The following is a 13,768-nucleotide window of genomic DNA, read 5'->3' on the forward strand; positions in this document are numbered from 1 at the left end:
ATTATGCTGCCAACATGGCAGAGAACACTTGCTTTGCTAATTTTTCCTCGTTCATTCTGTTTAAGTGACCATACCACCTGAGATTAAGTCTGTTAACGCATTCCTGGATGCTAACAATGTCTAGTTCTTTCCTAATATCCTCGTTTTTAATATGATATTGCCATTGATGCCATCTGTTCATGACTATCTGCAGTCTCTAGTCTTTGGTTAAGTGTTTTACTTCTGACCCAGTTCCCAGATCCATAAGTTAAAACTGATTTGAACACTGTCTTGTATACAGCTAATTTGGTGTTCTGAATAATTTCTCTCTTATTCCATATAAATTTATTCAATTGACTTCCTATTGTACCAGTTTTGTTGATTCTGTTGCCTATTTCCATATTTAATTTACCATCTTCACTAAAAATGTGCCTAAATAGCTAAAATGTTTTATTGTTCCACAGGTTCTAGATTCACAACACAGTTGACATTTTCAAAGATTCTACCTATTTTCATTGTCTTTGTCTGTTTATTGCTGACCTTCATACCATATCTCTTACAACAGTTATTCAATTTAGTCAGGGAATCTTGCAAACTTCTAACGGATTTATTTAGATGTATAACATCGTCCGCATAAAGCAAAGAACATACTTTAACATCTCCAATTCTGATATCATGTTTAATACCACTTTCCTTCATAATGTGATCGTAAAAGAGGGGATAATGTACATCCTTGTCTCACACCAGATTTAACATTAAACCATCTTCCTGTGCTTCCTTCAATTCTAACTGCTGACTTACAACTCAAATAAAGACAAAGTATTGCTTGATATAATGCCCCATTGACACCATATAACTGTAGCACATTGAATAGCTTCTCTCTTGGCACCTTGTCATATGCCTTTTCCAAATTGACAAAACTTAAATACAGATCCTTGTTATATTCCCATGCTTTCTCCACTGTTTGTCGTAAATTGAAGATCTGATCCTGACAGCCTCTATTTGAACTGAATCCTGCTTGTTCTTCACCAACATTCTCTTCCACAATTCTTCTCAACCATTTCTCAAGTATACTTGCATATATCTTACCAGGAACGCTGAGTAGAGAAATACCTCTGTAATTCTCACATTCACTTTTATTTCCTTTTTTATATATGGGTGCTATGAGAGCTCTACTCCAATCATCAGGAATTCATCGCTCTGTCCAGGCCTTCTGAACTATGCAATGCAGCCACTGTAAGACTTTTATAGCCCCATACTTCAGCATTTCTGGTTGAATATCATCTACTCCTGTTGCCTTTCCAAATTTCAAGCCTTTGATGGCTTTTTCTACTTTAAGTATGTATATGTATTCCTGACTGTATGCCTGCCGAGTGTTTTTTACCACTGTGCTATCACTGCTTGTTTCATTTAGCAATTTTTCGAAATAATTACTCTATACTTCGAGGATATCTTTTTCTCCCATTTTCATGTCACCTTTATAATCTCTAACTCCTTTTACAGCACTCTTTCCTCCATTTCTAAGCTTCTTCAACAACCTCCAGAATATCTTACCATCTTCTTGATTTTATTTTCTATGTTCTTGCGAAAGTCCTCCCATGACTTTTGTTTAGCTAGTTTTACACAGTGTTTAGCTTTCTTACATTTGTCTCTGTATTCTCTAAGAGCACAAGCTGACTTATTTGCCAGAAACTTTTGATATGCTTTCTTCTTTTCCTTCACTGCCTCTTTAACTTCCTGTGTCCACCATGGAGTTCTGATTTTTCTATCCTTGCAGATAACCTCACCACATGCCTCTCTGGCTGAATCAATCAGAGTTTTCTCCAAGGTTTGGTTCCTGTTCTCAAACTCTTTCATTTTTTCTTCAATAATCTTTGTATATTTTAGTCTACAGTTCACATCTGAGAGCTGCTCAACATTTATTCGATTTAAAAATTTCTTACATGTTATTCTTTTCAATATGAAATTCAATTTTATCCTGCTCAAGACTAAATATTGATCACTTCCAATTTCAAATCCTCTGTACACTCTGGTGTCCTGCACCAGAGAGAAAACGTCACTATCAACAATAATATAGTCAATGGGACTTTTCTTATTCCTTGCCTCCTCTCTCCATGTGAATTTGTGCACATTTTTATGTTGGAACATGGTGTTAGTAATAACTAGTCCATGTCCTGAGCAGACATCCAACAGGTATTTGCCATTATTATTAGCTTTGCTCTTTTCTCCAAATTTTCCCAAAATATTTTTGTATGTCTGACAATCATTTCCTACTCTGCTATTCAGATCACCAACAAGGACCAACTTTTCCTTTTTAATTGCATCAGTTGCTTTCTCTAAAGCATCAAAAAATTCCTCCACTTCTACCTTAGTAGAACCTTCTGTGGGACCATACGCACAAATAAGTTTCATTGTCCAATTCCCCATTCTAATATTTGTCCACATAATTCTACTTGAGACTGCCTGCCATTCAAGAAGATTAGCCTCATAGTTTGTGTTGAATACTATGGCTACTCCTTCTTTTCCTTGATTGTCATTGCCAGAATATAACATTTTGTATTTATTGCTCAGAAAGATCTCACCAGTTTTTGTCTTTTTTGTTTCAGTCATTCCTATTATGTTGTAATTATCTAATTCCTCAGCTAGCTCCATTTCTTTGCCATTGAGGCTTCTTATGTTGATAGTATCGATCTTTAGCTCCGGTGATATTGAGTTGGAGTGTGCTTTCCGATTTGTTCCAGTAGCTGACTTTTCACTGTTCACCCTGGTTCCCTGGCAAAAACAATGGGGCCTTGTTTAACCTGGCGACGCCTCAGCCGGCATGAAAATTTGTCATGTTGTACCATCATTTTGTATATTGGTTTAAGCCAGTAAGGATACAATTTGGTCGGCTAAATCCCAAATTGCCAGCCCATCCTCGTTCGTTCAGTATCCAGGTAGATACCCAACAGGGTGCACCATGAGAGGGAGATGATTCGACTTTAGGTCAGAAGCATTCGTCGGTTTTCTGCATTCCTTTAAAGGCTATGTGGAGGTCTCCTCTCAGTTTTGACCCTTAAGCACCCCATTGGAGAATATTGGTTTGGGTTATACAATATTAGCATGGATAAGAGGAGGGATGACTGATGGATATCAAAAAGTGGTATATGGGGGAGCTGAGTCTTCAAGGTTTAAGGCTTAGGTCTATATCAAGTCTGGACATGATGTAAGGGTAGTACTGCCCATAACCAGTACAAAGATTTAAAAAAAAAAAAGAAAAAAAAGTGGTGTACCACAAGGATCAGTGCTTGGTCCACTGTTATTCAATCTGTACATTAATGATATTGGAAAGATTTGACAAGCGACATACAGTTATTTGCTGATGATGATGCAAAGATAGGTAGAGTAATTAGGAATGCTGCTGATATGCAGTCTTTCCAGAATGATTTGAATAGGCTGGAATTGTGGGCATGGGAAAATGGGTGTCAGTCAGTTCAATGTCAGTAAATGTAGTCATTCACTTCAGCATGATTAGATATCCAATGTCGTATTATATTGGTAGGATTAGGCTAGAAGAAACTGATGAGGCTAGGGATCTTGGAAGGTTAATAGACAGGAAGTTGAAGTTTAGGGCCATGTGGCGAAGATTGCAAATACAACTCAAAAGATAATTGCAATGCTGAAACGAATGTTCACATGTAAAGATAAGGATGTTATTTTGCCTCTTTACAAGGCCTTCATAAGATCTCTCTCTTGGACCACTGTGCGCAGATCTGGTCTCCTGGTTTCTGTTGTGATTCTGATATATATTGGAGAGAGTACAAAGGAGAGTGTTAAAAATGATATCAGGATTGTGGAATACTGATTATGAAGACAGATTGAGAGTTTGTAGACTGCAGACACTAGCAAATAGCAGAAAGAGGGGTGATATGATTGAGACTTACAAACTTCTAAAAAGGGTCATAAAGGATTTCAATTGATGGAATTTTTCAATTTATGAAGGCTGGGGAAAGGATGAGAGGGCATCCTTGGAAGCTGTGAATGAAGGCCGTCAAGAAGGTTGTGAGGGCTAGATATTTCTCTCAGAGGGTGGTGCATGCTTGGAATGGATTGCCATCGGATGTTGTGAGTGCAAGCAGTGTGAATGAATTCAAGAATAAGTATGATAGCTGGTGTGTATAGCATGTGGCCTCCCTCGATGAGTCTCTGACTCCCTGGAAGTCTCTCTTAATAATAATCAGATGTTATATTTCTATCTTTTAAGATCTGCCAGGTTGGCAGGATCTTTTTCCTGCCAACGTGGCAGAGAGCACATGTTTTAATATTTTCTCTCCCATTCATTTAAGGGACCATTACCACTTGAGATTAGCTCTGCTAACACATCCTTGGATGCTTACAATGTCAAGTTATATCCTCATTTTTAATGTGACACTGCGATTGATGCCATCTGTTCACACCCTTGATTTTCTCAGAACTTTCACGTCTCTGCAGTCTCTAGTCTTTGGTCAAGCGTTTTATTTCTAGCCTAGCTCTCAGATCCATAAGTTAAAATTGGATTAAACACCGTCTTGTATACAGCTAATTCAGTGTTTTGACTAATTTTTCTCTTATTCCATATAAATTTATTCAGTTGACTTCCTACCATAATGGCATTATTGATTCTATTTTCTATTTCCATATTTAATTTACCATCTTCACTAAAAATTGTGCCTATGTAGCTGATATGTTTTACTTGTTCTATAAGTTATCCATTCACAATACAGTTGATATTTTGAACTGTATTATGAATATCAATATTTTTCTGCATATTTTCATTGTCTTTGTCCCGTTATAGCTAACTTTCATACCAGTCTTGTACTGCGTTTATTTAAAAGTATAACATCACCTGAAAAAATAAAGAGCTGAGATTAACATCTCCAATTTTGACATCAGGTTTAATAAGACTTTCCTTCATAATGTGATTGATATAGATAATGAATAACAGAGGGGAATAATGTTCATCCTTGTCTGACACCAGATTTAACATCAAACATCTTCCTGTACTTCTTTCAATTTTAGCTGTGGACTTACAACTCAAATAAAGACAAATTATTGCTAAATATAATGCTTCACTGACACCATATAACTGTAGAGCTTTGAATACTTTTTTCTCTTGCACCTTGTCATATGTCTTTTGCAGGTTTACAAAACTTAAGTACAGATCTTTGTTATATTCTCATGATTTCTCAACTCTTTGTTATAACGTGAAAATCTGATGCTGACAGCCTCTATTTGGCCCTGAATCCAGCTAGTTCTTCACCAAGCTTCCTTTCCACAATCCTTCTCAACTGTTTCTCAAGTATACTTCCATAAATTTTACCAGCAACATTCAGTAAGGAAATACCTCTGCAATTCTCACATTCAGTTTTATTTCCCTTATTGTATATGGGTACTATGAGAGCTCTACTCCAATCATCTGGAATTCGTCCCTCTGTCCTGGCCTTCTGAACTATGCAGTGCAGCCACTGCAAAACATTTATACCTCCATACTTGAGCATTTCTGGACGAATATCATCTACTCCTGCTGTCTCTCCACATTTCAGACTTTTGATGGCTACTTCAAGTATAGATATGTATCCCTGAATGCATGCCCGCTGAGTTTTTTTTTTACCACAGTGCTATCACTCCTTGTTTCATTTAGCAATTTTTTGAAGTAATTATTCCATACCAAGGATATCTTTTTCTCCAGTTTTCATGTCACCTTTATCATATTTAATTCCTTTTACAGCACTCTTTTCTCCATTTCTGAGCTTTTTTCAATAGCCTCCAGAATATTTTGTTACCTTCCAGATGTTCTTACAAAGTCTTTCCATGACTTTTGTTTAGCTAGTTTTACACAGTGTTTAGCTTTCTTACATTTGTCTCTGTATTCTCTAAGAGCAAAGCTGACTTATTTGCCAGGAAATTTCAATATGCTTTCTTCTTTTTCTTCACTGCCTGTGTCCACCATGGAGTTCTGACTTTTCTATTTTTACAGACAACCTTACCACATGCCTCTCTGGCTGAATCAATCAATGTTCAATGTTTCAGGGCTTGCTACTTAATATCCAAGTTTTGGATATAAGTTCTCGAATAATGTTTGTCTACAGTTCACATCTGAGAGCTGCTCAACTTTTTATTCACTTTAAAACTTTCTTTACATGCTCTTCTTTTTTAATATGAAATTCAATTATATCCTGCTCAAGACTAAATGGTGATCACTTCCATTTTCAAATCCTCTGTACACTCTAGTGTCCCTCACCATCAACAATAACATAGTCAATGAGACTTTTCTTATTCCTTGCCTCTTCTCGCCATGTAAATTTAAGCACAATATTATGTTGGAACATTGTGTTAGTAATAACTAGTCCATGTTCTGAACATAAATCCAACAGGTATTTGCTATTATTAGCTTTTCTCTTTTCTCTAAATGTTCCCAAAATATTTCTGTATGTCTGACAATCATTTCCTACTCTGCTATTTAGATCCCAACTTTTCCTTTTTCATTGGCAGTTGTTTTCTCTAAAACCTTAAAAAAATTCTTCCACTTCTATCTTAGCAGAACTTTCTGTGGAACCATAGGCACAAATAAGTCTCAGTTTCCAGTTCCTTATTTTGATATTTACCTACATCACTCTACATGATATTGCCTGCCATTCAAGAAGATTAGCCTCGTATTTAGTGTTCAATACTATAGCTGCTCCTTTTTTTCCCTGATTGTTATTGCCTGAATATAACATTTTGTATTTATTGCTTAGAAAGATCTTACTAGTTTTTGTCTTTCAGTCATCCCTATTATGTCAATTTGGTGATGTTGAGTTGGGATGTGTTTGGATTTGTTTCAGTAGCTAACTTTTTGCCGTTCGTCCTGATTCCCTTACGAAAACAACAGGGAGCCTTGTTTAACCAGGCAAAGTCCTAGCCGGCATGAAATTCTGTCATGTTGTGCCATACACACACACACTAAATAAAACATAAAAATCAAACAGTAGAGTAAATAAACATGTGATGATTGGTTTAACCAACCTTCTGACCAAAAGATTGCACATTTGAATCCTTCCATGAACATGCTTAATAATGTAATTGCCTAGTGTGAGACCAGTGCTTTACTTACTGGAAGCCTGCAATAGCTCTTGAAAAACTTCCATGTTTAGTATTCCCAGATAACATTTAAAAATTCAATTTACTTTCAGTGAATTTAAGAATGTTTCAGATTTAATTGGGCTTCCAATCTCTGATCATGTTTATGCTAAACTATCCTGTAACAATAATGCATGAAGTTAAAAACCTCGTCCATATTCAACTTTTCATTTTCAATAAAAATTAATAGTAGCCAAAATTTCTATTTAAAACTTACCACATAATAAGAACACACAAGTTCTATATGATGTGCTTATGAGAAAGCTTCCCTCCATTGGCTTAACAGTTACATCAGCTGTAGTATCCACCTTTCCAACAACAGGAAGTTCCTCTGATAAGACTGCACTATATTCCCACACAGGGTAGATTCCACTATCCGACACAATGTTGATATGCTTTCTGCAGGATAAGTAGACAAATTATTACACATCAGTGCGTTACAATGACAGGATAAAAAAAAAAAAAAAAGAAAAGAATGATTTTGATCATCAGCTTACATTTACAAGCTGATGATCCAGTAATGCCAGTTACCTCATAAAATCCTAAATAATTCTACAGTCGAAATTCTAAAGCTCTCAGTCATCTCTCCATTAAAATTATTCTTGTATGATACTTCTGATATGATTCTGCTATTGCTATGATTATTTTCAAGGATATGCCATGACAACTGTTTTGAATTTTGAACATACTTTGCCTATCAACTGAATCAGAGGCTTTTGAAAAATCTATAAAGTTTAAGATCAAAGGAAGGTTTTATCTCTTTTTCCTTCTATCAACATACTACAGCAATGGATGTGTTTAACAGTGCTTCTGTTTTTCAAGAAACATTTTTGTTTTCCTAGTAGAAGAGTTATATATGGTGTATTACACATGATTCAACTCAGTTTAGAAGCATCCTGTTATAGATTTTCAACATGATCGGATGCAATATGATTCCTCTGTAATTTTCTGGGTTGTATTAAATTGTTTTTTTTAGTATTGGTATTATTAGGCCTTCTCCTCATTATGATGGAATGCTAGATGTAGCTAGAACTGTATTATATATATTTAATAGTATGTTTCCAAAACTCTTATCTCCCTTGTTAAATAGCCTATATTATCATACCTTCCAATCTAAGTACTTTCTCATTCTTTAAATTTTTAGTGGGGTTTCAAATTCTTACATTCTAAAATTGTTATACAACCATCATCATCATCAAATTCCTGATATATACCCTCAAGGGGTGTGCAGGATATGATAGTATTACATGAAAAATTACATCGTTACTAACTTCATATCTACAATTTTCCTCCAAATCAGTCTGTTATCTGTCAAGACTCCAACATTATAAGATCTTATATTTCTATCTTCTAAGGTACTTTTCACTGTATCAAACCACCTATATCTTGGTCTTCCTCTGGGTCTTTTTCCTGCCAACCTGGCAGAGAGCACTTGATTTGCTAATCTTTTCTCTCCCATTCTGTTTAAATTACCATACCACATTGAGATTAGTTCTGCTAATGCATTCCTGGATGCTAACAATATCAAGTTCTTTCCTAATATCCTCATTTTTAATAAGACATTGCCATTGATACCATCTATTCATGTCGCTAATCTTTCTCAGGACTCTCATATCTGCGGTCTCTAGTCTTTGGTCAAGTGTTTTACTTCTGACCCAGCTCTCAGATTCATAAGTTAAAATTGGCTTGAATACCGTCTTGTATACAGCTAATTTCTCTCTTATTCCATATAAATTTATTCAATTGACTTCCTACCATACCAGCTTTGTTGATTCTATTGTCTATTTCCATATTCATACCATCTTCACTAAAAATCGCACCCAAGTAGCTAAAATATTTTACTTGCTCTATAGGTTCTCCATTCACAATGCAGTTGATATTTTCAGTGCTTCTGCCTATTGTCATTGTCTTGTTATTGCTGACCTTCATTCCATATCTATTACAATTATTCAATTTAGTCAGGGAATATTGCAGACTTATAGCAGATTTATTTAGAAGTATAACATCATCCACATAAAGCAAAGAGCTGACATTAGCATATCAAATTTTGATATCAGGTTTAATACCACTTTCCTTCATAATGTGATCGATATAGATAATGAATAACAGAGGGGATAATGTATATCTTTGTGTTACACCAGATTTAACATTAACCCATCTTCCTGTACTTCCTTCAATTCTAACTGCTGACTTACAACTCAAATAAAGACTAAGTATTGCTTGATATAATGCCCCAATGACACCATATAACTGTAGCATTTCGAATAGCTTCTCTCTTGGCACCTTGTCATATGCCTTTTCAAGAACTACAAAACTTAAATACAGATCTCTGTTATATTCCCATGATTTCTCAACTATCTGTCATAAAGTGAAAATCTGATCCTGACAGCCTCTATTTGGCCTTAATCCAGCTTGTTCTTCACCAAGCTTCTCTTCCACAATTCTTCTCAAACGTTTCTCAAGTATACTTGCATATATCTTATCAGGAACGCTGAGTAGAGAAATACCTCTGTAATTCTCACATTCAGCTTTATTTCCTTTTTTATATATGGGTGCTATGAGAGCTCTACTCCAATCATCTGTAATTTGTCCCTCTGCCCAGGCCTTCTGAACTATGCAGTGCAGCCACTGTAAGATTTTTATACCTCCATACTTGAGCATTTATGATGGAATATCATAAATTTCCACATTTCAGGCTTTTGATGGCTACTTCAAGTATGGATATGTATTCCTGGCTGATTGCCTGTTGAGTGTATTTTACCATGCTGTCATCACTGCTTGTTCATTTAGCAATTTTATAAATATAAAATGAAATTAAAAAAAAAATTATATGAAAGTATAATACTACCAACAGCTCTCTATGAGGAAGAAACTTGGACCTTAAAAAAAAGGAGAGAGAGGAAACTGTTGACTTTTGAAATGAAATGGGGAAATAAACAAAACTCATTAGACAGAATATACGACTAAGTCACAAGAGCTACAATATTTGAATATTCCTAAATCAACAATTCTTCCTTCTATATGTTCACTCGGCATCCACAGATGCTGTATGGTCACTCCGATGCTCAGTGATGTGCCACACCAGGCCTCACAATATAGTTCTGCTGTATGCTTTTCTGGCAGTGTCAACTCTCTGAAGATCAGTGACACACACACCATCCATCCTAACAGTTAAAAAGCATGAACTCCACTGTTTTGTCGCACTGTGTGAATGGAATCAGATATCCTTGCCTGGTATTTGAGGGCCCTATGGAGAATAAAAGATCATTAGGAAGACCAAAATGAATTGCATAAGGCCATTAGAACTGCACTGGACTTTCGACGCTGTTGGCTCTTTCATATGCCAAGACTCAATCTGTCTTGAGGATGAAAGAGAAGAACACCAGATCTCTGGAGTCAAAACTCATCATGGGAGGTACACACTGTCACAAACAAATCTCAAACTTTTTTTTATGTCTGATCCATACACAAAAGGCCACAAGACCTATAGCACATTAGTGCCATATGTAGGTAAGAGAAATAGAAGACAGGAGGAGTCTGTTCACATTTTGTTTGAACAACTGAGGGTTGTAATCTTTGGGGAAGGTAGTGTGTGTGTGTGTGTGTGTGTGTGTGTGAGGGGGGGGGAGACTGTTCCAAAGGACAGAAGTAGATGAAAGAGGAGGTAGCAAAGTTGGTTTGGTGATTTAAGGACTGTAAAAGGGTGTTGGTTAGCAGTGGCTCTTGTTTTAATGATTTTGAAGGAGGGTTGAGATAAAAGAGTGGCCAATTAAGCAGAGCACTGTCCATGAAAGTATCTGTAGAGAAAGATTTAAATTTATTCAATGTATTTACATTCACCACACTGACACGTAACACATTCCACTCACCATACAATTTGCTCCTTATACAGTTTCCGGAAATGGCCTGTTGCTCTACCACACCTTTCTCATTCTATGGAAAATTTCTTCCGGATGAATCTGGTTACAAACTTAAATGTCTCAACCCCACAGGACAAATACCAGTTACCACCATATACAATCTTTGCTGAACCATTCTAATATATTCTCATCAACATGAAAACAAGGTGACCAAATTTGTGCACAATAATCCATATGAAATTTGATCAAGGCCTTATATAGAACCATAACCTCTATTTCTGCACATTAAGGTTCTCTGCATCACTGCTGAACTACAGGTCCTTGTCTACCACCATTCACTCCCGGATCTCGTCTCCTCTTTGTTCAAAATTTTCCCATCAAGTGAATATTTTGCATCCCATTATTGCCAACCAAATGTCAGAAACTTATGCTTTGTAACACTGAACTGAGAGTTCCACTTACTTGCTCAATCATAATTCTTGTAGAGAGGCTTATATGCTGGTTAAACATGATAACTAATAATTAAGGAATTGACAGCATACACTAGAAATATAAATTAAACTTTAATATATACTTTCCGATATTTCGGCAAACGTCACGTTGCCATCTTCTTGGGAACTTTAGACAAGTGCACGCAAATACTACATAACAGCAAATGAGAACCGAAGCTAGGAAGCTAACATTTTCCTAAAGTCCTAATGGTGCCCCCTGGCAGGCTATATTGGTAGTTCTTGGCCTTTGGGCTGAAGTTCTTCTGATAAATGTTTCCCAAATTTGGGGCAGTCTCATGCATCCAAATTTGTTGAGGTTTGGCATGTTCCTAAGGGCTGAGGCTGATTCCATGAATAGTCTTTCATATTTGAACTTGCTGCGGTGTATTACTGTGGCTTTCTTCCATCTTATTCTGTGGCGAGTATCCAGAGCATAGTCTGCAAGCCCAGAGTGGCTGTACTGGTGAAATCGGATGTAATCCTTGTGTTCTGAGATTCTGATATTTGCTGTCCTGCCTGTTTGGCCAAAGTTGGACAATTTACAGCTGCAAGGGACCTGGTATACACCAGGTAGGTCTAGGGGAAGTGGTTGGTCTTTAGTGGAGTGGATAAGGGATGCCAATTTTCTATATGGTCTGTAACAAGTGGTCAAGTCATGTTTTTTTTAAGATTTTGTTGATTTTTTCCAAGGTGCCTCGGATGTAGGGAATAGTGATGGATTTAGAGTAATCTTTTTTGTGAAAGGGGGGGGGAAGGTGGGTTGTGGATAACTGGTTTAAGTATTTTTTGGATTCTTTTGTGGGGGTAGCCATTGGCTGAGAAAGTGTCACAGCTGAGAAAGTGCCACGGATATGATTTAGTTCAGTGGTTAGGGCTTGATCATTTGAACAGATTATTTTTGTCCTGTTGAATAGTGTCTTAATAACTCCATATTGTTGTGGGGGGGGGTGATGGGATTGTTGGTGAATGTATCTGCCTGTATGGGTGGGTTATCTATAAACTGAGAAAACCAAGGTTCCATCAGGTTGGTGGGTGACTAGTGTGTCTAGGAAGGGGAGGTTATTGTTTTCCTCTTTTTCCAGGGTGAACTTGATTCTAGGGTGTTGGTTGTTTAAGTGTGTTAGGAAGGAGAGGAGTGAATCTGGGCCATGTGGCCAAATAGCGAACACATCAACATAGCAAAGCCATATGGTAGGTTTTTGTAGGGCTGAGTTTAAGGCTTTCTCTTCAAAAGTCTCCATAAAGAAATTGGCCAAGGGTGGGGAAAGTGGTGAACCCATGGCTGTCCCCTCTATCTGTTTGAAGAATTTTTCCTGCCAAATGAAACAGCCTGAGTTCATTGTAAACTGAAATAGGGCAGAGATATCGGGAGGAAATTTAGCTTGGATTAGCTCTAAGGTTTATTTGAGGGGGACATTCGTGAATAAGGAGGAGACGTCAAAACTGACTATTATGTCATTATGTTGGAGTGCAAGGTTTTCTATACTGGCTTTGAAGTGGGCTGAATTTTTTTATGTGTGATGGTGTGTTGCCAGTATAGTGTGAGAGCTCTTTGGCTAAATGCTTGGCTAGTTTGTAAGTGGGGGAATCAATGCCATCCACTATGGGACGTAATGGCACATTTTCTTTATGTATTTTTGGAAGCCCATATATGCAGGGGGGGGTCTAGAGTTATATGGTTTTAGTCTGTTGGTAATCTCCACAGGCCAAGAAGTGACCTTCTTAAGAAGCCTATGGAGTTTTCTAATTTGAGAGTTGGTGGGATTGTATTCAATAGGGAGGTAAGTAGCTCGATCTAATAGTAAAGCCTTAAGCTTACCTGCGTAGTCATGAACAAAGAAATAGTGATCACCAAAGTGGTCAAGGGGAACGCCACTGTGGTACTCGATCTTAATGACTACACAGGTAAGCTTAAGGCTTTACTATTAGATCGAGCCACTTACCTCCCTATTGATTCAATCCCACCAACTCTCAAATTAGAAAACTCCATAGGCTCCTTAAGAAGGTCACTTCTTGGCCTGTGGAGATTACCAACAGACTAAAACCATATAACTCTAGACCCTCCCCCCTGCATATATGGGCTAATTGATGACAGAAGTGCATATACCATGATTTTTCTGGATTTTACAAAAGGCAATTGACAGGATGTCACACAAGTTAAGTTGCAGCATAAGGATTTAGATATCAGATTAGTGGTGTATATTGGGAATTTGTTGCCTGACAGATATCAGTGTATTTTCTCCATACATGGTATGAGAAGGAAAGTTACCAGTGGGATTTCACTGGACTCTGCACCAAGAT

General features: G+C 37.0%; 1 protein-coding gene across 1 annotated transcript in view; it reads right to left on the reverse strand.

The window, feature by feature from the left end:
• Window positions 1-13,768, reverse strand: part of LOC150106486 (uncharacterized) — a 34,379-nt gene that overhangs the window by 16,257 nt on the left and 4,354 nt on the right. The window contains exon 2 of the mRNA XM_090392476.1: window positions 7,334-7,515. Coding sequence (XP_090248602.1) covers window positions 7,334-7,515 — 182 coding nt within the window. The remainder of the gene's footprint in view (window positions 1-7,333; window positions 7,516-13,768) is intronic.

Source organism: Typopeltis vanoorti, chromosome 5, assembly GCF_054136105.1.
Source record: "Typopeltis vanoorti isolate ZY-2024b chromosome 5, IOZ_Tvanoo_1.0, whole genome shotgun sequence".
NCBI lineage: Eukaryota > Metazoa > Arthropoda > Arachnida > Uropygi > Thelyphonidae > Typopeltis > Typopeltis vanoorti.